Source organism: Scyliorhinus torazame, chromosome 4 (assembly GCF_047496885.1).
Source record: "Scyliorhinus torazame isolate Kashiwa2021f chromosome 4, sScyTor2.1, whole genome shotgun sequence".
Classification (NCBI taxonomy): Eukaryota; Metazoa; Chordata; class Chondrichthyes; order Carcharhiniformes; family Scyliorhinidae; genus Scyliorhinus; species Scyliorhinus torazame.
The window spans coordinates 10,968,392-10,993,814 of NC_092710.1; the positions used below are offsets into that span (position 1 = coordinate 10,968,392).

Below are 25,423 nucleotides of genomic sequence, written 5' to 3' on the forward strand. Positions count from 1 at the left end.
TGAAATGCAGCGATTGCTCTCGGGGTGACCTCCGAGAGTTTGAAATGCAGCAATTGCTCTCGGGGTGACCTCCGAGAGTTTGAAATGCAGCATTTGCTCTCGGGTTGACCTCCGAGAGTTTGAAATGCAGCAATTGCTCTCGGGTTGACCTCTGAGAGTTTGAAATGCAGCAATTGCTCTCGGGGTAACCTCCGAGTGTTTGAAATGCTGCAACTTCACTCAGGGTGACCTCTATTTAAAGAATGACCACACAAAGTTACGATTCACCCGGAAGCGGGCACCATTCTCTCGGTGTGATCTAACCACCTGAAATTTAAGTCACGAGGAGAGATTACACAATTTAGACCTGTTTTCGGTAGCGTATCGCAGGTTAAGAAGACTGTTCTGGAGCGATGTTGGGAAGAACTACTTCACTCAAAGGGTGGTAGATGTTTGGAACTCTCAGCCACACAGAATTAGTTTTAATCTCAGAGGGATAGATCTTGGTCAAGCAAAGGTACTCAGGGATACGGGCCAAAGGCAGGATTGTGGAGTTAGACACATGCAGCCCGTCTGGGTCCTGGAGATCGGTCCACCAGGCATTTTGTTGTCCATGCCCAGCGTTACCCCATTCCACTGATTGCCGCCCGCACACCTTGTAATCTGACTGGTTGAATGAAGTGCTTCACGTGTCCAGCGAGGGTGGGTGAAGTGAGGACCACGCTGATTTGTGCGCCACTCACAACACTGACTGCGAGAGACGTGCACTCCCCCCCCCCCCCCCCCCGTCTCCACAGTGTACATCGCACAACCTTACAACCCGACAATGCAGAAGGAGGCCATTCGGCCCATCGAGTCTGCACCGACCCACTGAAGCCCTCACTTCCACCCTATCCCCGTAACCCAGTAACCCCTCCTAACATTTTTGGACACTAAGGGGCAATTTAACAAGGCCAATTCACCTAACCTGCACATCTTTGGACACTAAGGGACAATTTAACACGGCCAATCCACCCAACCTGCACATCTTTGGACACTAAGGGACAATTTAACACGGCCAATCCACCTAACCTGTACATCTTTGGACACTAAGGGACAATTTAACACGGCCAATCCACCTAACCTGTACATCTTTGGACACTAAGGGACAATTTAACACGGTCAATCCACCTAACCTGCACATCTTTGGACACAAAGGGACAATTTAACACGGCCAATCCACCCAACCTGCACATCTTTGGACACTAAGGGACAATTTAACACGGCCAATCCACCTAACCTGTACATCTTTGGACACTAAGGGACAATTTAACACGGCCAATCCACCTAACCTGTACATCTTTGGACACTAAGGGACAATTTAACACGGTCAATCCACCTAACCTGCACATCTTTGGACACTGAGGGACAAGTTAACACGGCCGATCCACCTAACCTGCACATCTTTGGACACTAAGGGACAATTTAACACGGCCAATCCACCTAACCTGTACATCTTTGGACACTAAGGGACAATTTAACACGGCCAATCCACCTAACCTGTACATCTTTGGACACTAAGGAACAATTTATCACGGCCAATCCACCCAACCTGCACATCTTTGGACACTAAGGGACAATTTAACACGGCCAATCCACCTAACCTGCACATCTTTGGACACTAAGGGACAATTTAACACGGCCAATCTACCTAACCTGTACATCTTTGGACACTAAGGGACAATTTAACACGGCCAATCCACCTAACCTACACATCTTTGGACACTAAGGGACAATTTAACATGGCCAATCCACCCAACCTGCACATCTTTGGACACTAAGGGACAATTTAACATGGCCAATCCACCTAACCTGCACATCTTTGGACACTAAGGGACAATTTAACACGGCCAATCCACCTAACCTGTACATCTTTGGACACTAAGGGACAATTTAACACGGCCAATCCACCCAACCTGCACATCTTTGGACACTAAGGGACAATTTAACACGGCCAATCCACCTAACCTGCACATCCCTGGACACTAAGGGACAATTTAACACGGCCAATCCACCTAACCTTCACATCTTTGGACACTAAGGGACAATTTAACACGGCCAATCCACCTAACCTGTACATCTTTGGGCACTAAGGGACAATTTAACACGGCCAATCCACCTAACCTGTACATCTTTGGACACTAAGGGACAATTTAACATGGTGGGCTTAAGGGTTACGGAACCAAGATGGAGAAACAGAGTTAAGTTAAGGATGAGCCACTGGGCTCCACTTGCGAGACTGGGCTCCCCAGAGTTTAGAAGAGTTAGCGGTGCTCTCACCGAGCTGTGTAAAATTCTTGGAGGATTTGACACGGTCGATGCCGAATGGCCTCCTCCTGCTCCCAGGGGAACAGGCTCGAGAGGGAGCGAGGGCCAAAGGCCCTACCCCTGTTGTTACTGGTAACAGGCTTGAGGGGGAATGGAGGCTGGAGATGGCCTAATCCTGTTGCTATGGTCACAGGCTGAAGAAGGAAGGGAAGGCCCGAGAAGCCTACTTCTGTTGCTATGGTCACAGTCTCGAGAGGGGATGGAGACCCTTTGTGGCCAACTATTGTTGTGCCAAGGGCCCAAGGGAGAAGGAAGGGCCAACGAGGCCTACTCCTGTTGCTATGGAAACAGCCTCGCGGGGGAATGGAGGCCCAAAGACTCCTGTTGCTATGGTAACAGTTTGGAGAGGGATTGGAGGCGATAAGAGCAGGCCTCCTCTTATTCATACAGAACAGGCTCAAGGGGGAAGGGAAGGCCCAAGATGCATCCTCCTGTTGCTCTGGTAATAGGCTGGTGAGAGGGGATCGGGTCCCAAAGGGAAGGGAGGGCTGAAGAGGCCTACCTGTGTTCCTGTTTACACCCAGGAGACCTCTTCCCCTGCCCTTCCGCAACCCCCTCCCAGCCTCCCCCGCTGGCCTGAGCTTACCAGTTGACCAGATTGTGCAGGAAGGCCCAAAGCCTCATCTTCCAGAGGCTGACGCCCATGTTGCCCATGTACTGCATCTCGGGGGTGAGCATGGCGTTGCACAGCTCCTCGTAGGGCGCCTCGACCTGCTGCTTGCGATTGTAGCCCGCGCTGTTCCGCCGGCCGGCCGGCTGCCAGGGCTGGAAGGCCGCCCCCACCGGCCCGTCGCCCTCGATGCACGCCTCCGCCATGCGGGCGTTGAGCCAGCGCAGCTCGGCCACCTCCCAGGCCATGCGGGTGCGCCCAAAGGTCTCCACCTTCCTCCAGAAGGTGCGGTTGAAGTGGGCGTAGAGCAGGGCGTCAACCTGGTTCCACTCGAGGGCTTTCCACTGGAGCTCCAGGTCCAGGGGCTCCACGTCGCCAGTGGCCCGGGCGTTGAGCCGGAAGTACATCATGTCCTCCATCTCCCAGCACAGCAGGTCCTTGAGCAGGATGAGGGACTCGTCGAAGTGCTCTGCCAGCATCACAAGGGCGAAATGGGCCTCCAGTTCCTGAAAAACCACAGAATCAGAGCTTGGTTACAATATGGTGGAGGCCAAGGCCTGTGTTGTCAATGCTGGCTTCCTCCAAAATCAACACGGCTTCTCCCCCCCCCCCCCCCCCCACCTTGCCCCAAACCTTTCCCCATAACACGTCAAAGGTTTATTTCTTCAGGTGACCATCGCCTTTGGAAATCCTCGACCGGCCCTGCCTCCTCCGCGCGCTCAGACAGTGCCGTACACTCCAGGGGCCAGATTCTCTGATTTGGAGGCCAACTGCGGACGATCCGTGCCATTTTTTACGGGGACAAAGAATCGGTGCGGCCCCCTCCCCGATGCCGCTATCTGCGAGGGGCTCGCAGCCGCGGCAGGTAAGACTCCCAGCCTCCACGAAATAAACGGGCCGGAGAACGGCCCATAGGTCTTCCCAGCGGTGCGTGCCGCGAGTGGCGCGGAGCATCGGATACCCGCCTCAAACAGGCCGCGGGATAGAACGAGATTCTCCGGCCGATCGCCGGTTACGGAGTCGCCGTCGGCAAACGGCGAATCCCGGCCCAGGTAGTCCCGGCGCGCCAGTTACCGATTGGACGAGCAGGGCACGTCGCCTTCAAAGGGGCCAGCTGCGACATCCCCCCCCCCCCCCCCCCCCCCCTCCACCAGCACCTTCCTGCACACAATGATAGTTCGGACAGGCTGAGTGAGCGGGCACACGCACGGCAGATGCAGTATAATGTGGATAAATGGGAGGGTGTCCACTTTGACAGCAAAAATAGGAAGGGACACTAAGCGAGACCTTGGTGTCCTCGTGCCTCAGTCGCTGACAGTAAGCGGCAGGTACAGCAGGCAGGAGAGAGGCAAATGGTATGTTGGCCGTCAGAGCGAGAGGATTGGAGTATCGGAATCGGGATGTTTTACTGCGATTGTACAGGGCCGCACCTGGAGCATTGTGGGCAGTTTTATCTGAGGAAGGATGTTCTTGCTGTGGAGGGAGAGCAGCGAAGGTTTACCAGACTGATTCCAGGGATGGTGGGACTGACGTATGAGGAGAGACTGAGTCGGTTAGGATTATAGTCATTGGAGTTTCGGAGAGTGAGAGGGGATCTCGCAGAAACTTACAAAATTCTACCAGGATTAGACAGGGTAGATTCAGAAAGAATGTTCTCTCTCTCTCTATCTCTCTCTCTATCTGTCTCTCTCTCTCCGGCTCTCTCTCTCTCTCTCTCTCTCTCTCTCTCTCTCCGTCTCTCTCTGTCTCTCTCTCTCTCTCCGTCTCTCTCTCTCTCTCTCTCTCCGTCTCTCTCTCTCTCTGTCTCTCTCTCTCTCTCCGTCTCTCTCTCTCTCCGTCTCTCTCTCTCTCTGTCTCTCACTTTCTCTCTGTCTCTCTCTCTCTCTGTCTCTCTCTCTCTCTCTCTCTCTCTGTCTCTCACTTTCTCTCTGTCTCTCTCTCTCTCTGTCTCTCTCTCTCTCTCTCTGTCTCTGTCTCTCGCTCTCTCCCTCTTTCTCTCTATTTCTATTTCTCTGTCGCTCACTCTCTGTCTCTCTCTCTCTCACTCTTTCTCTCCCTCCTTCTGCTCTATCTGGCTCTCTCTCTCTCTGACTATATCTCTCTGGCCCTCTCACTCTCTCTCCCAGACCCTCTCTCCTTCTCCCAGACCCTCTCTCTCTCCCAGACCCTCTCTCTCTCCCAGACCCTCTCTCTCTCTCCCCCAGACCCTCTCTCTCTCTCCCAGACCCTCTCTCTCTCTCTCCCAGACCCTCTCTCTCTCCCAGACTCTCTCTCTCTCTCCCAGACCCTCTCTCTCCCAGACCCTCTCTCTCGCTCCCAGACTCTCTCTCTCTCTCTCACAGACCCTCTCCCTCTCTCTCTCCTCTCCCTCTCTCCCAGACTCTCTCTCTCTCTCCCAGACCCTCTCTCTTTCTCTCTCTCTCTCTCTCTGCAGCTGGGCCAGTTTAGCTCAGTGGGCTAGACGGCTGGGTTTGTAATGCAGAACAAGGCCAGCAGCGCGGGTTCAATTCCCGTACCGGCCTCCCCGAACAGGGGCCGGAATGTGGTGACTAGGGGCTTTTCACAGTAACTTCATTTGAAGCCTACTTGTGACAATAAGCGATTTTCATTTCATTTCATTTCATTTCTCTCCCAGTCCCTCTCCCTTTCTGACCCTCTCTCTCCCAGACCTCCCACGCCCACTCTCTCTCCCTGGCCATCTCCCTCTCTAACACGGCCAATCCACCTAACCTGTACATCTTTGGACACTAAGGGACAATTTAACACGGCCAATCCACCTAACCTGTACATCTTTGGACACTAAGGGACAATTTAACACGGCCAATCCACCTAACCTGTACATCTTTGGACACTAAGGGACAATTTAACTCGGCCAATCCACCTAACCTGCACATCTTTGGACACTAAGGGACAATTTAACACGGCCAATCCACCTAACCTGTACATCTTTGGACACTAAGGGACAATTTAACATGTCCAATCCACCCGACCTGTACATCTTTGGACACTAAGGGACAATTTAACACGGCCAATCCACCTAACCTGCACATCTTTGGACACTAAGGGACAATTTAACACGGCCAATCCACCTAACCTGTACATCTTTGGACACTAAGGGACAATTTAACATGTCCAATCCACCCGACCTGCACATCTTTGGACACTAAGGGACAATTTAACACGGCCAATCCACCCGACCTGTACATCTTTGGACACTAAGGGACAATTTAACATGTCCAATCCACCTAACCTGTTAATCTTTCGACACTAAGGGACAATTTAACATGTCCAATCCACCTAACCTGTTAATCTTTCGACACTAAGGGACAATTTAACATGGCCAATCCACCTAACCTGCACATCTTTGGACACTAAGGGACAATTTAACACGGCCAATCCACCTAACCTGTACATCTTTGGACACTAAGGGACAATTTAATACGGCCAATCCACCTAACCTGCACATCTTTGGACACTAGGGGACAATTTAGCACGGCCAATCCACCCGACCTGTACATCTTTGGACACTAAGGGACAATTTAACACGGCCAATCCACCTAACCTACACATCTTTGGACACTAAGGGACAATTTAACACGGCCAATCCACCTAACCTGCACATCTTTGGACACTAAGGGACAATTTAACACGGCCAATCCACCTAATCTGCACATCTTTGGACACTAAGGGACAATTTAACATGTCCAAATCCACCTAACCTGTAAATCTTTGGACACTAAGGGACAATTTAACATGGCCAATCCACCTAACCTGTACATCTTTGGACACTAAGGGACAATTTAACACGGCCAATCCACCTAACCTGTACATCTTTGGACACTAGGGGACAATTTAACACGGCCAATCCACCCGACCTGTACATCTTTGGACACTAAGGGACAATTTAACACAGCCAATCCACCTAACCTGCACATCTTTGGACACTAAGGGACAATTTAACACGGCCAATCCACCTAACCTGTACATCTTTGGACACTAAGGGACAATTTAACACGGCCAATCCACCAAACCTGTACATCTTTGGACACTAAGGGACAATTTAACACGGCCAATCCACCTAACCTGTACATCTTTGGACACTAAGGGACAATTTAACACGGCCAATCCACCCGACCTGTACATCTTTGGACACTAAGGGACAATTTAACATGTCCAATCCACCTAACCTGTTAATCTTTCGACACTAAGGGACAATTTAACATGGCCAATCCACCTAACCTGCACATCTTTGGACACTAAGGGACAATTTAACATGGCCAATCCACCTAACCTGCACATCTTTGGACACTAAGGGACAATTTAACACGGCCAATCCACCTAACCTGTACATCTTTGGACACTAAGGGACAATTTAACACGGCCAATCCACCTAACCTGTATATCTTTGGACACTAAGGGACAATTTAACACGCCCAATCCACCTAACCTGCACATCTTTGGACACTAAGGGACAATTTAACACGGCCAATCCACCTAACCTGTACATCTTTGGACATTAAGGGACAATTTAACACGGCCAATCCACCTAACCTGTACATCTTTGGACACTAAGGGACAATTTAACACGGCCAATCCACCTAACCTGCACATCTTTGGACACTAAGGGACAATTTAACACGGCCAATCCACCTAACCTGCACATCTTTGGACACTAAGGGACAAATTAACATGGTTAATCCACCCTACCTGCACATCTTTGGACACTAAGGGACAATTTAACACGGCCAATCCACCCAACCTGCACATCTTTGGACACTAGGGGACAATTTAACACGGCCAATCCACCTAACCTGTACATCTTTGGACACTAAGGGACAATTTAACATGGCCAATCCACCAAACCTGCCCATCTTTGGACACTAAGGGACAATTTAACACGGCCAATCCACCTAACCTGCACACTTTGGACACTAAGGGACAATTTAACACGACCAATCCACCTAACCTGTACATCTTTGGACACTAAGGGACAATTTAACACGGCCAATCCACCTAACCTGCACATCTTTGGACACTAAGGGACAATTTAGCATGGCCAATCCACCTAACCTGCACATCTTTGGACACTAAGGGACAATTTAACACGGCCAATCCACCTAACCTGCACATCTTTGGACACTAAGGGACAATTTAGCATGGCCAATCCACCTAACCTGCACATCTTTGGACACTAAGAGACAATTTAACATGGCCAATCCACCTAACCTGTACATCTTTGGACATAAGGGACAATTTAACACGGCCAATCCACCTAACCTGCACATCTTTGGACACTAAGGGACAATTTAACACGGCCAATCCACCTAACCTGCACATCTTTGGACACTAAGGGACAATTTAACACGGCCAATCCACCTAACCTGCACATCTTTGGACACTAAGGGACAATTTAACACGACCAATCCACCTAACCTGTACATCTTTGGACACTGAGGGACAATTTAACACGGCCAATCCACCAAACCTGTACATCTTTGGACACTAAGGGACAATTTAACACGGCCAATCCACCTAACCAGCACATTTTTGGACACTAAGGGACAATTTAACACGGCCAATCCACCTAACCTGTACATCTTTGGACACTAAGGGACAATTTAACACGGCCAATCCACCTAACCTATACATCTTTGGACACTAAGGGACAATTTAACACGGCCAATCCACCTAACCTGCACATCTTTGGACACTAAGGGACAATTTAACACGGCCAATCCACCTAACCTGCACATCTTTGGACACTAAGGGACAATTTAACACGGCCAATCCACCTAACCAGCACATCTTTGGACACTAAGGGACAATTTAACACGGCCAATCCACCTAACCTGCACATCTTTGGACACTAAGGGACAATTTAACACGGCCAATCCACCTAACCTGCACATCTTTGGACACTAAGGGACAATTTAACACGGCCAATCCACCTAACCTGTACATCTTTGGACACTAAGGGACAATTTAACACGGCCAATCCACCTAACCAGCACATCTTTGGACACTAAGGGACAATTTAACACGGCCAATCCACCTAACCTGTACATCTTTGGACACTAAGGGACAATTTAACACGGCCAATCCACCAAACCTGTACATCTTTGGACACTAAGGGACAATTTAACACGGCCAATCCACCTAACCAGCACATCTTTGGACACTAAGGGACAATTTAACACGGCCAATCCACCTAACCTGTACATCTTTGGACACTAAGGGACAATTTAACACGGCCAATCCACCTGACCTGGTTCATCTATTTTGAGTGATGTGGAAACGTCCATCGAGTGGAGGCCCCGCATTATGTTGCCTCTGCCCTCGCCGCTAAATCTGGGAATACCAGCCACGGCCTGCTCCTTCCACGTCGACCCGTCAACAGCCCTGCTGGAGATGTCGCTGTGGCCGAGAGCTGGGTGGTCCTGTGTGCCAAGAGGAACCGAGCTCCCTCTGTTTCCGCAAAGCACGCCTGCACCAGGTAACGTCTGCTGTGACTGGCACTGGCGTTTTGCTGACCCCCTCGATATCCGCGGCCTTGCCTGGACGCCGGACTGTGCCTCTGGCGACAGTCTTCATTTTCGACAGAACCGGGTGGGCCCTCCGCAACTGTGCCGGTGGTGGGCAAGATAAATACAAGAGGGGCCCCGGCCTCATAAAACTCTTCCCTCCCAGAACCATCGCTGGAGTTTCTTCAATGTAAAGGAGCCGTGACAGATTTGGACAGTTCTTTGGTCGCACCGCGTCATCAATGCGCCACTCGCGGACAGCCGTGCAATAACTTTCCAGGCTTATTCGGAACGTGACTCAAGCTGATGAAACGCTAAAAGGCAGCCCGGATCGGGATATAATCCTCCACGGGTGTAAACAGTCAACAGGGATCAGTTCTGGGTCCTCTGCTGTTTGCGATTTTCATTAATGACTTGGATGAGGGAGTTGAAGGGTGGGTCAGTAAATTTGCAGACGATACGAAGATTGGTGGAGTTGTGGATAGTAAGGAGGGCTGTTGTCGGCTGCAAAGAGACATAGATAGGATGCAGAGCTGGGCTGAGAAGTGGCAGATGGAGTTTAACCCTGAAAAGTGTGAGGTTGTCCATTTTGGAAGGACAAATATGAATGCGGAATACAGGGTTAACGGTAGAGTTCTTGGCATTGTGGAGGAGCAGAGAGATCTTGGGGTCTATGTTCATACATCTTTGAAAGTTGACACTCAATTGGATAGAGGTGTGAAGAAGGCCTATGGTGTGCTCGCGTTCATTAACAGAGGGATTGAATTTAAGAGCCGTGAGGTGATGATGCAGCTGTACAAAACTTTGGTAAGGCCACATTTGGAGTACTGTGTACAGTTCTGGTCGCCTCATTTTAGGAAGGATGTGGAAGCTTTGGAAAAGGTGCAAAGGAGATTTACCAGGATGTTGCCTGGAATGGAGAGGAGGTCTTACGAGGAAAGGTTGAGGGTGCTAGGCCTTTTCTCATTAGAGCGGAGAAGGATGAGGGGCGACTTGATAGAGGTTTATAAGATGATCAGGGGAATAGATAGAGTAGACAGTCAGAGACTTTTTCCCCGGGTGGAAAAAACCATTACAAGGGGACATAAATTTAAGGTGAATGGTGGAAGATATAGGAGGGATATCAGAGGTAGGTTCTTTACCCAGAGAGTAGTGGGGGCATGGAATGCACTGCCTGTGGAAGTAGTTGAGTCGGAAACATTAGGGACCTTCAAGCGGCTCTTGGATAGGTACATGGATTACGGTAGAATGTTGGGGTGTAGATTAATTTGTTCTTAATCTTGGACAAAAGTTCAGCACAACATCGTGGGCCGAAGGGCCTGTTCTGTGCTGTATGTTCTATGTATGTTCGAATCCTCAGGAAGCATCATCCAACTCCAACTGTTGATATGGCTCAGAGCGAGTTTTATCTGTGACTGTCCTCTGTCAGTCTTGCCTCTATCTGCACAGGGTGTGAGGGAAAGTCTCCACTTGCCTGGGTGAGCGCGGCTCCAACAACACTCGAGAAGCTCGACACCATCCAGGACAAAGCAGCCCCGCTTTGATCGCTCCCCTTCCACAAACATTCACTCCCCCCCCACCCCCGGCGCACAGTGTCAGCCGTGTGTCCCATCTACAAGATGCCCCGCAGCGACTCACCGAGGTTCCTCAGGCAGCACCTTCCAAACCCACGCCCACCTCCATCGAGAAGGACAAGAGCAGCAGATACCTGGGAACCCACCCCCCCCCCCACCTGGAGGCTCCCCTCCGAGTCACTCCCCACCCCGACTGGGAAATATATCGGCCGTTCCTTCACTGTCGCCGGGGCAACAGCCTGGAACTCCCTAACAGCACAGTGGGTGTACCTACACCTCGGGGACTGCAGCTGGTTGACGAAGGCAGCTCACCCCCACCTTCTGAAGGGGCAATTAGGGTTGGGCAATAAATGCTGGGCCTGACCAGGGACGCCCGCCTGCTGTGAATGACTGAATTTGCCACCTTCAATGCCCCACATTTCTCTGTACAATCGTCAGGAGCTGCGATTCGAACTGCGCTGACCCCCTGAGGACCAGGCCGCAACCCTCCCTGTGCCCCCTCCTGACCACCCCCGCCAGCTCCGCCCCCCCCCCCCCCCCCCACTAACGGATTGGCAAGTGCCCGCCGCGTTGGCCGTCACCTTGAAGATGCCCGGGAGGGCGAGGTCGTGCGGGTCCATGTCCTTGTTGTAGCCCAGGTCGAAGAACTGCAGGTTGCGCAGGTAATGGCTGTTGAAGGCCCCGGGGCTGTAATAGGCCCAGGGGTCCCCCAGGAAGGTGGCCAACCTGTTGGGGCCCGGGATACGCCAGGTCAGGGGGATGGTGGGGCTGTAGTAGTGGAAGCTGGACTCGAAGAGGGGAGCGGGCAGGCGTAGGATGGTGAAGTAGTGGCGGTCGGGGGGCAGGAGCTGGCCCAGCTCCGCCCGGTTGAAGCGCATGTGGGTGGCGATGACGTTGTAGCAGGCCCCAGGAGCGTAGTCGGCGATGGAGCGGCGCTCGAACGGCGCCGGGTAGTTGAAGTCGCTGCGTCCGGAGGGAAAGGCGAACTTCAAACGGTGCTTCTCGCCGTAGCGGAACAGAATGTTGAGCACAGGGCTGCTTCCAGCTTGGTGCACCTTCAGGAACATGAGGTCCCACTGGGGCGAGCAGTGCCGGGTCGACTCCTGACCGCTGGGCCTGGCCTGGCGAGAGCAGGTCTTCGGCAGCGGGCTCCTGCTGGGGGGATAACAAACATCAGGGGGATGGGTATTCCCTTTGGCCTCACCAAGCAGCCTTTCCAGCCCTCCAGCCTCACGCTCACCTTCACACAGTCACCAGCTCAGCAATTATCCCAGCCCGAAATTCCCAATCCAGCCCTCGCCCCTCCTCCTCCAGCTCAGACAACCCTCCCTATCCCCGTAACCTCCTCCAGCCCCTACAACCCGCCCTATCTCTGTAACCTCCTCCAGTCCCTACAACCCTCCCTATCTCTGTAACCTCCTCCAGTCCCTACAACCCTCCCTATCTCTGTAACCTCCTCCAGCTCAGACAACCCTCCCTATCCCCGTAACCTCCTCCAGTCCCTACAACCCTCCCTATCCCCGTAACCTACTCCAGCCCCTACACCCCTCCCTATCTCTGTAACCTCCTCCAGCCCCTACAACCCTCCCTATCTCTGTAACCTCCTCCAGCCCTTACAACCCTCCCTATCCCCGTAACCTCCTCCAGCCCCCACACCCCTCCCTATCACTGTAACCTCCACAAGCCCCTACAAACCGCCCTATCTCTGTAACCTCCTCCAGCTCCCATAACCCTCCCTATCACTGTAAGCTTCTCCAGCCCTACAACCCTCCCTATCTCTGTAACCTCCTCCAGCCCCAACAACCGCCCCTATCTCCGTAACTTCCTCCAGCCCCTACAATGATCCCTATCTCTGTAACCTCCTCCAGCCCCTACAACCCTCCCTATCTCTGTAACCTCCTCCAGCCCCTACAACCCGCCCTATCTCTGTAACCTCCTCCAGCTCCCACAACCCTCCCTATCACTGTAACCTCCACCAGTCCCTACACCCCTCCCTATCTCTGTAACCTCCTCCAGCCCCTACAACCCTCCCTATCACTGTAACCTCCACCAGTCCCTACACCCATCACTATCTCTGTAACCTCCTCCAGCCCCTACAACCCTCCCTATCTCTGTAACCTCCTCCAGTCCCTACAACCCTCCCTATCACTGTAACCTCCACCAGCTCCCTACAACCCTCCCTATCTCTGTAACCTCCTCCAGCCCCTTCAACCCTCCCTATCTCTGTAACCTCCTCCAGCCCCTCCCTATCTCTGTAACCACCTCCAGCCCCTACAACCCTCCCTATCACTACAACCTCCTCCAGTCCCTACACCCATCCCGATCTCTGTAACCTCCTCCAGCCCCTACAACCCTCCCTATCTCTGTAACCTCCTCCAGCCCCGACAACCCTCCCTATCTCTGTAATCTCCTCCAGCCCCTACACCCCTCCCTATCTCTGTAACCTCCTCCAGCCCCCTACACCCTCCCTATCTCTGTAACCTCCTCCAGTCCCTACAACGCTCCCCATCTCTGTAACCTCCTCCAGCCCCCTACACCCTCCCTATCTCTGTAACCTCCTCCAGTCCCTACAACGCTCCCTATCTCTGTAACCTCCTCCAGCCCCCTACAACCCTCCCTATCTCTGTAACCTCCTCCAGCCCCCTACACCCCTCCCTATCACTGTAACCTCCTCCAGCCCCTACAACCCTCCCTATCTCTGTAACCTTCTCCAGCCCCTACAACCCTCCCTATCTCAGTAACCTCCTCCAGCCCCCTACACCCTCCCTATCTCTGTAACCTCCTCCAGCCCCTATAGCCCTCCCTATCTCTGTAACCTCCTCCAGTCCCTACAACCCTCCCTATCTCTGTAACCTCCTCCAGCCCCCTACACCCTCCCTATCTCTGTAACCTCCTCCAGCCCCTACACCCCTCCCTATCTCTGTAACCTCCTCCAGCCCCTACACCCCTCCCTATCACTGTAACCTCCTCCAGCCCCCTACACCCTCCCTATCTCTGTAATCACCTCCAGCCCCTACAACCCTCCCTTTCTCCATGCAACTCATTCCTTTCTCTGTGTGTCGCACTCTGCCTCTCACGGAGACTGACCGGGCTGTGAAGATGTTGTAGAAGAGCAGGTAGGCCGACACCAGGAACATGGCGATCAGCAGCGTGTGCTGCATCCGTCGCGAGCCACAGGCGCAACAACGCAGCAGACGTTCCCACAGAGACATCGGAGCACTGGAAACACACAGGAGGACACACCATCAGTACTGAGGGAGTGCTGCACTGTCAGAGGGTCAGTACTGAGGGAGTGCCGCACTGTCAGAGGGTCAGTACTGAGGGAGTGCCGCACTGTCAGAGGGTCAGTACTGAGGGAGCGCTGCACTGTCAGAGGGTCAGTACTGAGGGAGTGTCGCACTGTCAGAGGGTCAGTACTGAGGGAGTGCCGCACTGTCAGAGGGTCAGTACTGAGGGAGTGCCGCACTGTCAGAGGGTCAGTACTGAGGGAGCGCTGCACTGTCAGAGGGTCAGTACTGAGGGAGTGCTGCACTGTCCGAGGGTCAGTACTGAGGGAGTGCTGCACTGTCAGAGGGTCAGTACAGAGGGAGTGCCGCACTGTCCGAGGGTCAGTACTGAGGGAGTGCCGCACTGTCCGAGGGTCAGTACTGAGGGTGTGCTGCACTGTCAGAGGGTCAGTACTGAGGGAGTGCCGCACTGTCAGAGGGTCAGTACTGAGGGAGTGCCGCACTGTCAGAGGGTCAGTACTGAGGGAGTGCCGCACTGTCAGAGGGTCAGTACTGAGGGAGTGCCGCACGGTCAGAGGGTCAGTACTGAGGGAGCGCTGCACTGTCAGAGGGTCAGTACTGAGGGAGTGCCGCACTGTCAGAGGGTCAGTACTGAGGGAGTGCTGCACTGTCAGAGGGTCAGTACTGAGGGAGTGTCGCACTGTCAGAGGGTCAGTACTGAGGGAGTGCCGCACTGTCAGAGGGTCAGTACTGAGGGAGTGCCGCACTGTCAGAGGGTCAGTACTGAGGGAGCGCTGCACTGTCAGAGGGTCAGTACTGAGGGAGTGCTGCACTGTCAGAGGGTCAGTACTGAGGGAGTGTCGCACTGTCAGAGGGTCAGTACTGAGGGAGCGCTGCACTGTCAGAGGGTCAGTACTGAGGGAGTGCCGCACTGTCAGAGGCTCAGTACTGAGGAAGTGCCGCACTGTCAGAGGGTCAGTACTGAGGGAGTGCCGCACTGTCAGAGGGTCAGTACTGAGGGAGTGCCGCACTGTCAGAGGGTCAGTACTGAGGGAGTGCGGCACTGTCAGAGGGTCAGTACTGAGCGAGTGCCGCACTGTCAGAGGGTCAGTACTGAGGAAGTGCCGCACTGTCAGAGGGTCAGGGCTGAGGGAGTGCCGCACGGTCAGAGGGTCAGTACTGAGGGAGCGCTGCACTGACAGAGGGTCAGTACTGAGGGAGTGCCGCACTGTCAGAGGGTCAATACTGAGGGAGTGAGGCACTGTCAGAGGGTCAGTACTGAGGGAGTGCCGCACTGTCAGAGGGTTAGTACTGAGCGAGTGCTGCACTGTCAGAGGGTCAGTACTGAGGGAGTGAGGCACTGTCAGAGGGTCAGTACTGAGGGAGTGCCGCACTGTCAGAGGGTTAGTACTGAGCGAGTGCTGCACTGTCAGAGCGCCAGTACTGAGGGAGTGCTGCACTGTCAGAGGGTCAGTACTGAGGGAGTGCCGCACTGACAGAGGGTCAGTACTGAGGGAGTGCCGCACTGTCAGAGGGTAAGTACTGAGGGAGTGCCGCACTGTCAGAGGGTCAGTACTGAGGGAGTGCTGCACTGTCAGAGGGTCAGTACTGAGGGAGTGCTGCACTGTCAGAGGGTCAGTACTGAGGAAGTGCCGCACTTTGAGAGGGTCAGTACTGAGGGAGTGCTGCACTGTCAGTGGGTCAGTACTGAGGGAGTACCGCACTGTCAGAGGGTCAGTACTGAGGGAGTGCCGCACTGTCAGAGGGTCAGTACTGAGGGAGTGCTGCACTGTCAGAGGGTCAGTACTGAGGGAGTGCTGCACTGACAGAGGGTCAGTACTGAGGGAGTGCTGCACTGACAGAGGGTCAGTACTGAGGGAGTGCCGCACTGTCAGAGGGTCAGAACTGATGGAGTGCTGCACTGTCAGAGGGTCAGTACTGAGGGAGCGCTGCACTGTCAGAGGGTCAGTACTGAGGGAGTGCCGCACTGTCAGAGGGTCAGTGCTGAGGGAGTGCTGCACTGTCAGAGGGTCAGTACTGAGGAAGTGCCGCACTTTGAGAGGGTCAGTACTGAGGGAGCGCTGCACTGTCAGAGGGTCAGTACTGAGGGAGCGCTGCACTGTCAGAGGGTCAGTACTGAGGGTGAGCTGCACTGTCATAGGGTCAGTACTGAGGGAGTGCCGCACTTTGAGAGGGTCAGTACTGAGGGAGCGCCGCACTGTCAGAGGGTCAGTACTGAGGGAGCGCTGCACTGTCAGAGGGTCAGTACTGAGGGAGTGCTGCACTGTCAGAGGGTAAGTACTGAGGGAGTGCCGCACTGTCAGAGGGTCAGTACTGAGGGAGCGCTGCACTGTCAGAGGGTCAGTACTGAGGGAGTGCAGCACTGTCAGAGGGTCAGTACTGAGGGAGTGCTGCACTGTCTGAGGGTCAGTACTGAGGAAGTGCCGCACTTTGAGAGGGTCAGCACTGAGGGAGCGCCGCACTGTTCGAGGGTCAGTACTGAGGGAGAGCCGCACTGTCAGAGGGTCAGTACTGAGGGAGTGCCGCACTGTTAGAGGGTCAGTACTGAGGGAGCGCTGCACTGTCAGAGGGTCAGTACTGAGGGAGTGCAGCACTGTCAGAGGGTCAGTACTGAGGGAGTGCTGCACTGTCAGAGGGTCAGTACTGAGGAAGTGCCGCACTTTGAGAGGGTCAGCACTGAGGGAGCGCCGCACTGTTAGAGGGTCAGTACTGAGGGAGAGCCACACTGTCAGAGGGTCAGTACTGAGGGAGTGCCGCACTGTCAGAGGGTCAGTACTGAGGGAGCGCTGCACTGTCAGCGGGTCAGTACTGAGGGAGTGCTGCACTGTCAGAGGGTCAGTACTGAGGGAGTGCTGCACTGTCAGAGGGTCAGTACTGAGGGAGAGCCGCACTGTCAGAGGGTCAGTACTGAGGGAGCGCAGCACTGTCAGAGGGTCAGTACTGAGGGAGTGCCGCACTGTCAGAGGGTCAATACTGAGGGAGTGCCGCACTGTCAGAGGGTCAGTACTGAGGGAGTCCTGCACTGTCAGAGGGCCAGTATTGAGGGAGTGCTGCACTGTCAGAGGGTCAGTACTGAGGGAGTGCCGCACTGACAGAGGGTCAGTACTGAGGGAGTGCTGCACTGTCAGAGGGTCAGTACTGAGGGAGTGCTGCACTGTCAGAGGGTCAGTACTGAGGGAGTGCTGCACTGACAGAGGGTCAGTACTGAGGGAGTGCCGCACTGTCAGAGGGTCAGTACTGAGGGAGTGCTGCACTGTCAGAGGGTCAGTACTGAGGGAGTGCTGCACTGTCAGAGGGTCAGTACTGAGGGAGTGCTGCACTGTCAGAGGGTCAGTACTGAGGAAGTGCCGCACTTTGAGAGGGTCAGTACTGAGGGAGCGCCGCACTGTCAGAGGGTCAGTACTGAGGGAGCGCTGCACTGTCAGAGGGTCAGTACTGAGGGAGTGCCGCACTGTCAGAGGGTCAGTACTGAGGGAGTGCCGCACTGTCAGAGGGTCAGTACTGAGGGAGTGCTGCACTGTCAGTGGGTCAGTACTGAGGGAGTGCCGCACTGTCAGAGGGTCAGTACTGAGGGAGTGCTGCACTGTCAGAGGGTCAGTACTGAGGGAGTGCTGCACTGTCCGAGGGTCAGTACTGAGGGAGTGCCGCACTGTCAGAGGGTCAGTACTGAGGGAGTGCCGCACTGTCAGAGGGTCAGTAATGAGGGAGTGCCGCACTGTCAGAGGGTCAGTACTGAGGGAGTGCTGCACTGTCAGAGGGTCAGTACAGAGGGAGTGCCGCACTGTCCGAGGGTCAGTACTGAGGGAGTGCCGCACTGTCCGAGGGTCAGTACTGAGGGTGTGCTGCACTGTCAGAGGGTCAGTACTGAGGGAGTGCCGCACGGTCAGAGGGTCAGTACTGAGGGAGCGCTGCAGTGTCAGAGGGTCAGTACTGAGGGAGTGCTGCACTGTCAGAGGGTCAGTACTGAGGGAGTGCCGCACTGTCAGAGGGTCAGTACTGAGGGAGTGCTGCACTGTCAGAGGGTAAGTACTGAGGGAGTGTCGCACTGTCAGAGGGTCAGTACTGAGGGAGTGCCGCACTGTCAGAGGGTCAGTACTGAGGGAGTGCTGCACTGTCAGAGGGTCAGTACTGAGGGAGTGTCGCACTGTCAGAGGGTCAGTACTGAGGGAGCGCTGCACTGTCAGAGGGTCAGTACTGAGGGAGTGCCGCACTGTCAGAGGGTCAGTACTGAGGAAGTGCCGCACTGTCAGAGGGTCAGTATTGAGGGAGTGCCGCACTGTCAGAGGGTCAGTACTGAGGGAGTGCCGCACTGTCAGAGGGTCAGTACTGAGGGAGTGCCGCACTGTCAGAGGGTCAGTACTGAGGGAGTACCGCACTGTCAGAGGGTCAGTACTGAGGGAGTGCCGCACTGTCAGAGGGTCAGTACTGAGGGAGTGCTGCACTGTTAGAGGGTCAGTACTGAGGGAGTGCTGCACTGTCAGGGGGTTAGTACTGAGGGAGTGCCGCACTGTCAGAGGGTCAGAACTGAGGGAGTGCTGCACTGTCAGAGGGTCAGTACTGAGGAAGTGCCGCACTTTGAGAGGGTCAGTACTGAGGGAGCGCCGCACTGTCAGAGGGTCAGTACTGAGGGAGCGCTGCACTGTCAGAGGGTCAGTACTGAGGGAGTGCTGCACTGTCATAGGGTCAGTACTGAGGGAGTGCCGCACTTTGAGAGGGTCAGTACTGAGGGAGCGCCGCACTGTCAGAGGGTCAGTACTGAGGGAGCGCTGCACTGTCAGAGGGTCAGTACTGAGGGAGTGCTGCACTGTCAGAGGGTAAGTACTGAGGGAGTGCCGCACTGTCAGAGGGTCAGTACTGAGGGAGCGCTGCACTGTCAGAGGGTCAGTACTGAGGGAGTGCAGCACTGTCAGAGGGTCAGTACTGAGGGAGTGCTGCACTGTCAGAGGGTCAGTACTGAGGAAGTGCCGCACTTTGAGAGGGTCAGCACTGAGGGAGCGCCGCACTGTTAGAGGGTCAGTACTGAGGGAGAGCCGCACTGTCAGAGGGTCAGTACTGAGGGAGTGCCGCACTGTTAGAGGGTCAGTACTGAGGGAGCGCTGCACTGTCAGAGGGTCAGTACTGAGGGAGCGCTGCACTGTCAGAGGGTCAGTACTGAGGGAGTGCAGCACTGTCAGAGGGTCAGTACTGAGGGAGTGCAGCACTGTCAGAGGGTCAGTACTGAGGGAGTGCTGCACTGTCAGAGGGTCAGTACTGAGGAAGTGCCGCACTTTGAGAGGGTCAGCACTGAGGGAGCGCCGCACTGTTAGAGGGTCAGTACTGAGGGAGAGCCGCACTGTCAGAGGGTCAGTACTGAGGGAGTGCCGCACTGTCAGAGGGTCAGTACTGAGGGAGCGCTGCACTGTCAGAGGGTCAGTACTGAGGGAGTGCTGCACTGTCAGAGGGTCAGTACTGAGGGAGTGCTGCACTGTCAGAGGGTCAGTACTGAGGGAGAGCCGCACTGTCAGAGGGTCAGTACTGAGGGAGCGCTGCACTGTCAGAGGGTCAGTACTGAGGGAGTGCCGCACTGTCAGAGGGTCAATACTGAGGGAGTGCCGCACTGTCAGAGGGTCAGTACTGAGGGAGTGCTGCACTGTCAGAGGGCCAGTATTGAGGGAGTGCTGCACTGTCAGAGGGTCAGTACTGAGGGAGTGCCGCACTGACAGAGGGTCAGTACTGAGGGAGTGCTGCACTGTCAGAGGGTCAGTACTGAGGGAGTGCTGCACTGTCAGAGGGTCAGTACTGAGGCAGTGCTGCACTGACAGAGGGTCAGTACTGAGGGAGTGCCGCACTGTCAGAGGGTCAGTACTGAGGGAGTGCTGCACTGTCAGAGGGTCAGTACTGAGGGAGTGCTGCAATGTCAGAGGGTCAGTACTGAGGGAGTGCTGCACTGTCAGAGGGTCAGTACTGAGGAAGTGCCGCACTTTGAGAGGGTCAGTACTGAGGGAGCGCCGCACTGTCAGAGGGTCAGTACTGAGGGAGTGCCGCACTGTCAGAGGGTCAGTACTGAGGGAGTGCCGCACTGTCAGAGGGTCAGCACTGAGGGAGTGCTGCACTGTCAGAGGGTCAGTACTGAGGGAGTGCCGCACTGTCAGAGGGTCAGTACTGAGGGAGTGCCGCACTGTCAGAGGGTCAGTACTGAGGGAGTGCTGCACTGTCAGTGGGTCAGTACTGAGGGTGTGCCGCACTGTCAGAGGGTCAGTACTGAGGGAGTGCTGCACTGTCAGAGGGTCAGTACTGAGGGAGTGCTGCACTGACAGAGGGTCAGTACTGAGGGAGTGCCGCACTGTCAGAGGGTCAGTACTGAGGGAGTGCCGCACTGTCAGAGGGTCAGTACTGAGGGAGCGCCGCACTGTCAGTGGGTCAGTACTGAGGGAGTGCCGCACTGTCAGAGGGTCAGTACTGAGGGAGTGCTGCACTGTCAGAGGGTCAGTACTGAGGGAGTGCCGCACTGTCAGAGGGTCAGTACTGAGGGAGTGCCGCACTGTCAGAGGGTCAGTACTGAGGGAGTGCTGCACTGACAGAGGGTCAGTACTGAGGGAGTGCTGCACTGACAGAGGGTCAGTACTGAGGGAGTGCCGCACTGTCAGAGGGTCAGTACTGAGGGAGTGCTGCACTGTCAGAGGGTCAGTACTGAGGGAGTGTCGCACTGTCAGAGGGTCAGTACTGAGGGAGCGCTGCACTGTCAGAGGGTCAGTACTGAGGGAGTGCCGCACTGTCAGAGGGTCAGTACTGAGGAAGTGCCGCACTGTCAGAGGGTCAGTACTGAGGGAGTGCCGCACTGTCAGAGGGTCAGTACTGAGGGAGTGCCGCACTGTCAGAGGGTCAGTACTGAGGGAGTGCGGCACTGTCAGAGGGTCAGTACTGAGCGAGTGCCGCACTGTCAGAGGGTCAGTACTGAGGAAGTGCCGCACTGTCAGAGGGTCAGGGCTGAGGGAGCGCTGCACTGACAGAGGGTCAGTACTGAGGGAGTGCCGCACTGTCAGAGGGTCAGTACTGAGGGAGCGCTGCACTGTCAGAGGGTCAGTACTGAGGGAGTGCGGCACTGTCAGAGGGTCAGTACTGAGCGAGTGCCGCACTGTCAGAGGGTCAGTACTGAGGAAGTGCCGCACTGTCAGAGGGTCAGTACTGAGGGAGCGCTGCACTGACAGAGGGTCAGTACTGAGGGAGTGCTGCACTGTCAGAGGGTCAGTGCTGAGGGAGTGCCGCACGGTCAGAGGGTCAGTACTGAGGGAGCGCTGCACTGACAGAGCGTCAGTACTGAGGGAGTGCCGCACTGTCAGAGGGTCAGTACTGAGGGAGTGCCGCACGGACAGAGGGTCTGTACTGAGGGAGTGCTGCACTGTCAGAGGTTCAGTACTGAGGGAGTGCTGCACTGTCAGAGGGTCAGTACTGAGGAAGTGCCGCACTTTGAGAGGGTCAGTACTGAGGGAGTGCCGCACTGTCAGAGGGTCAGTACTGAGGGAGTGCTGCACTGTCAGTGGGTCAGTACTGAGGGAGTGCCGCACTGTCAGAGGGTCAGTACTGAGGGAGTGCCGCACTGTCAGAGGGTCAGTACTGAGGGAGTGCCGCACTGTCAGAGGGTCAGTACTGAGGGAGTGCTGCACTGTCAGAGGGTCAGTACTGAGGGAGTGCAGCACTGTCAGAGGGTCAGTACTGAGGGAGTGCTGCACTGTCAGGGGGTCAGTACTGAGGGAGTGCTGCACTGACAGAGGGTCAGTACTGAGGGAGTGCTGCACTGACAGAGGGTCAGTACTGAGGGAGTGCTGCACTGTCAGGGGGTCAGTACTGAGGGAGTGCCGCACTGTCAGAGGGTCAGTACTGAGGAAGTGCCGCACTTTGAGAGGGTCAGTACTGACTGAGCGCCGCACTGTCAGAGGGTCAGTACTGAGGGAGCGCTGCACTGTCAGAGGGTCAGTACTGAGGGAGAGCTGCACTGTCATAGGGTCAGTACTGAGGGAGTGCCGCACTTTGAGAGGGTCAGTACTGAGGGAGCGCCGCACTGTCAGAGGGTCAGTACTGAGGGAGTGCCGCACTGTCAGATGGTCAGTACTGAGGGAGCGCTGCACTGTCAGAGGGTCAGTACTGAGGGAGTGCAGCACTGTCAGAGGGTCAGTACTGAGGGAGTGCCGCACTGTCAGAGGGTCAGTACTGAGGGAGTGCCGCACTGTCAGAGGGTCAGTACTGAGGGAGTGCTGCACTGTCAGAGAGTCAGTACTGAGGGAGTGCCGCACTGTCAGAGGGTCAGTACTGAGGGAGCGCTGCACTGTCAGAGGGTCAGTACTGAGGAAGTGCCGCACTTTGAGAGGGTCAGCACTGAGGGAGCGCCGCACTGTTAGAGGGTCAGTACTGAGGGAGAGCCGCACTGTCAGAGGGTCAGTACTGAGGGAGTGCCGCACTGTTAGAGGGTCAGTACTGAGGGAGCGCTGCACTGTCAGAGGGCCAGTACTGAGGGAGTGCAGCACTGTCAGAGGGTCAGTACTGAGGGAGTGCTGCACTGTCAGAGGGTCAGTACTGATGAAGTGCCGCACTTTGAGAGGGTCAATACTGAGGGAGTGCCGCACTGTCAGAGGGTCAGTACTGAGGGAGCGCTGCACTGTCAGAGGGTCAGTACTGAGGGAGTGCCGCACTGTCAGAGGGTCAATACTGAGGGAATGCCGCACTGTCAGAGGGTCAGTACTGAGGGAGTGCTGCACTGTCAGAGGGCCAGTATTGAGGGAGTGCTGCACTGTCAGAGGGTCAGTACTGAGGGAGTGCCGCACTGACAGAGGGTCAGTACTGAGGGAGTGCTGCACTGTCAGAGGGTCAGTACTGAGGGAGTGCTGCACTGTCAGAGGGTCAGTACTGTGGGAGTGCTGCACTGACAGAGGGTCAGTACTGAGGGAGTGCCGCACTGTCAGAGGGTCAGTACTGAGGGAGTGCTGCACTGTCAGAGGGTCAGTACTGAGGGAGTGCTGCACTGTCAGAGGGTCAGTACAGAGGGAGTGCTGCACTGTCAGAGGGTCAGTACTGAGGAAGTGCCGCACTTTGAGAGGGTCAGTACTGAGGGAGCGCCGCACTGTCAGAGGGTCAGTACTGAGGGAGCGCTGCACTGTCAGAGGGTCAGTACTGAGGGAGTGCCGCACTGTCAGAGGGTCAGTACTGAGGGAGTGCCGCACTGTCAGAGGGTCAGTACTGAGGGAGTGCTGCACTGTCAGTGGGTCAGTACTGAGGGAGTGCCGCACTGTCAGAGGGTCAGTACTGAGGGAGTGCTGCACTGTCAGAGGGTAAGTACTGAGGGAGTGCTGCACTGACAGAGGGTCAGTACTGAGGGAGTGCCGCACTGTCAGAGGGTCAGTACTGAGGGAGTGCCGCACTGTCAGAGGGTCAGTACTGAGGGAGCGCCGCACTGTCAGTGGGTCAGTACTGAGGGAGTGCCGCACTGTCAGAGGGTCAGTACTGAGGGAGTGCTGCACTGTCAGAGGGTCAGTACTGAGGGAGTGCCGCACTGTCAGAGGGTCAGTACTGAGGGAGTGCCGCAATGTCAGAGGGTCAGTACTGAGGGAGTGCGGCACTGTCAGAGGGTCAGTACTGAGCGAGTGCCGCACTGTCAGAGGGTCAGTACTGAGGAAGTGCCGCACTGTCAGAGGGTCAGTGCTGAGGGAGTGCCGCACGGTCAGAGGGTCAGTACTGAGGGAGTGCTGCACTGTCAGAGGGTCAGTACTGAGGGAGTGCTGCACTGTCAGAGGGTCAGTGCTGAGGGAGCGCTGCACTGTCAGAGGGTCAGTGCTGAGGGAGCGCTGCACTGACAGAGGGTCAGTACTGAGGGAGTGCTGCACTGTCAGAGGGTCAGTGCTGAGGGAGCGCTGCACTGTCAGAGGGTCAGTACTGAGGGAGTGCCGCACTGTCAGAGGGTCAGTACTGAGGGAGTGCCGCACTGTCAGTGGGTCAGTACTGAGGGAGTGCGGCACTGTCAGTGGGTCAGTACTGAGGGAGTGCCGCACTGTCAGAGAGTCAGTACTGAGGGAGTGCCGCACTGTCAGAGGGTCAGTGCTGAGGGAGTGCTGCACTGTCAGAGGGTCAGTACTGAGGGAGTGCTGCACTGTCAGAGGGTCAGTACTGAGGGAGTGCCGCACGGTCAGAGGGTCAGTACTGAGGGAGCGCTGCACTGACAGAGGGTCAGTACTGAGGGAGTGCTGCACTGTCAGAGCGCCAGTACTGAGGGAGTGCTGCACTGTCAGAGGGTCAGTACTGAGGGAGTGCCGCACTGACAGAGGGTCTGTACTGAGGGAGTGCTGCACTGTCAGAGGTTCAGTACTGAGGGAGTGCTGCACTGTCAGAGGGTCAGTACTGAGGGAGTGCTGCACTGTCAGAGGGTCAGTACTGAGGAAGTGCCGCACTTTGAGAGGGTCAGTACTGAGGGAGTGATGCACTGTCAGTGGGTCAGTACTGAGGGAGTACCGCACTGTCAGAGGGTCAGTACTGAGGGAGTGCCGCACTGTTAGAGGGTCAGTACTGAGGGAGCGCTGCACTGTCAGAGGGTCAGTACTGAGGGAGTGCAGCACTGTCAGAGGGTCAGTACTGAGGGAGTGCTGCACTGTCAGAGGGTCAGTACTGATGAAGTGCCGCACTTTGAGAGGGTCAGCACTGAGGGAGCGCCGCACTGTTAGAGGGTCAGTACTGAGGGAGAGCCGCACTGTCAGAGGGTCAGTACTGAGGGAGTGCCGCACTGTCAGAGGGTCAGTACTGAGGGAGCGCTGCACTGTCAGAGGGTCAGTACTGAGGGAGTGCTGCACTGTCAGAGGGTCAGTACTGAGGGAGTGCTGCACTGTCAGAGGGTCAGTACTGAGGGAGAGCCGCACTGTCAGAGGGTCAGTACTGAGGGAGCGCTGCACTGTCAGAGGGTCAGTACTGAGGGAGTGCCGCACTGTCAGAGGGTCAATACTGAGGGAGTGCCGCACTGTCAGAGGGTCAGTACTGAGGGAGTGCTGCACTGTCAGAGGGCCAGTATTGAGGGAGTGCTGCACTGTCAGAGGGTCAGTACTGAGGGAGTGCCGCACTGTCAGAGGGTCAGTACTGAGGGAGTGCTGCACTGTCAGAGGGTCAGTA

At 55.4% G+C, this 25,423-nt stretch overlaps 1 protein-coding gene across 1 annotated transcript; it reads right to left on the reverse strand.

Annotated features, from left to right (window-relative positions):
• Positions 1–1,925: 1,925 nt before the first annotated feature.
• On the reverse strand, positions 1,926–14,216 carry LOC140411555 (galactosylceramide sulfotransferase-like). The gene is made up of 3 exons (XM_072500636.1): positions 14,139–14,216; positions 11,633–12,203; positions 1,926–3,462 (listed from the first exon to the last, which is right to left on the reverse strand). The coding sequence occupies exons 1-3, from the start codon at positions 14,210–14,212 to the stop codon at positions 2,929–2,931; spliced, it is 1,179 nt and encodes a 392-aa protein (XP_072356737.1). The 5' UTR covers positions 14,213–14,216; the 3' UTR covers positions 1,926–2,928.
• Between the last annotated feature and the right edge of the window lie 11,207 nt (positions 14,217–25,423).

Bases quoted from the DNA above. Each gene is read 5' to 3' on its own strand.
- LOC140411555 (XM_072500636.1), bottom strand. From the start codon at position 14,212: ATGCAGCACACGCTGCTGATCGCCATGTTCCTGGTGTCGGCCTACCTG. The intron at 12,204-14,138 runs GTCAGTCTCCGT...TCCCCCCAGCAG, and splicing joins TACAACATCTTCACAGCCCG to GAGCCCGCTGCCGAAGACCT. The intron at 3,463-11,632 runs GTGACGGCCAAC...GTGGTTTTTCAG, and splicing joins CCCTCCCGGGCATCTTCAAG to GAACTGGAGGCCCATTTCGC.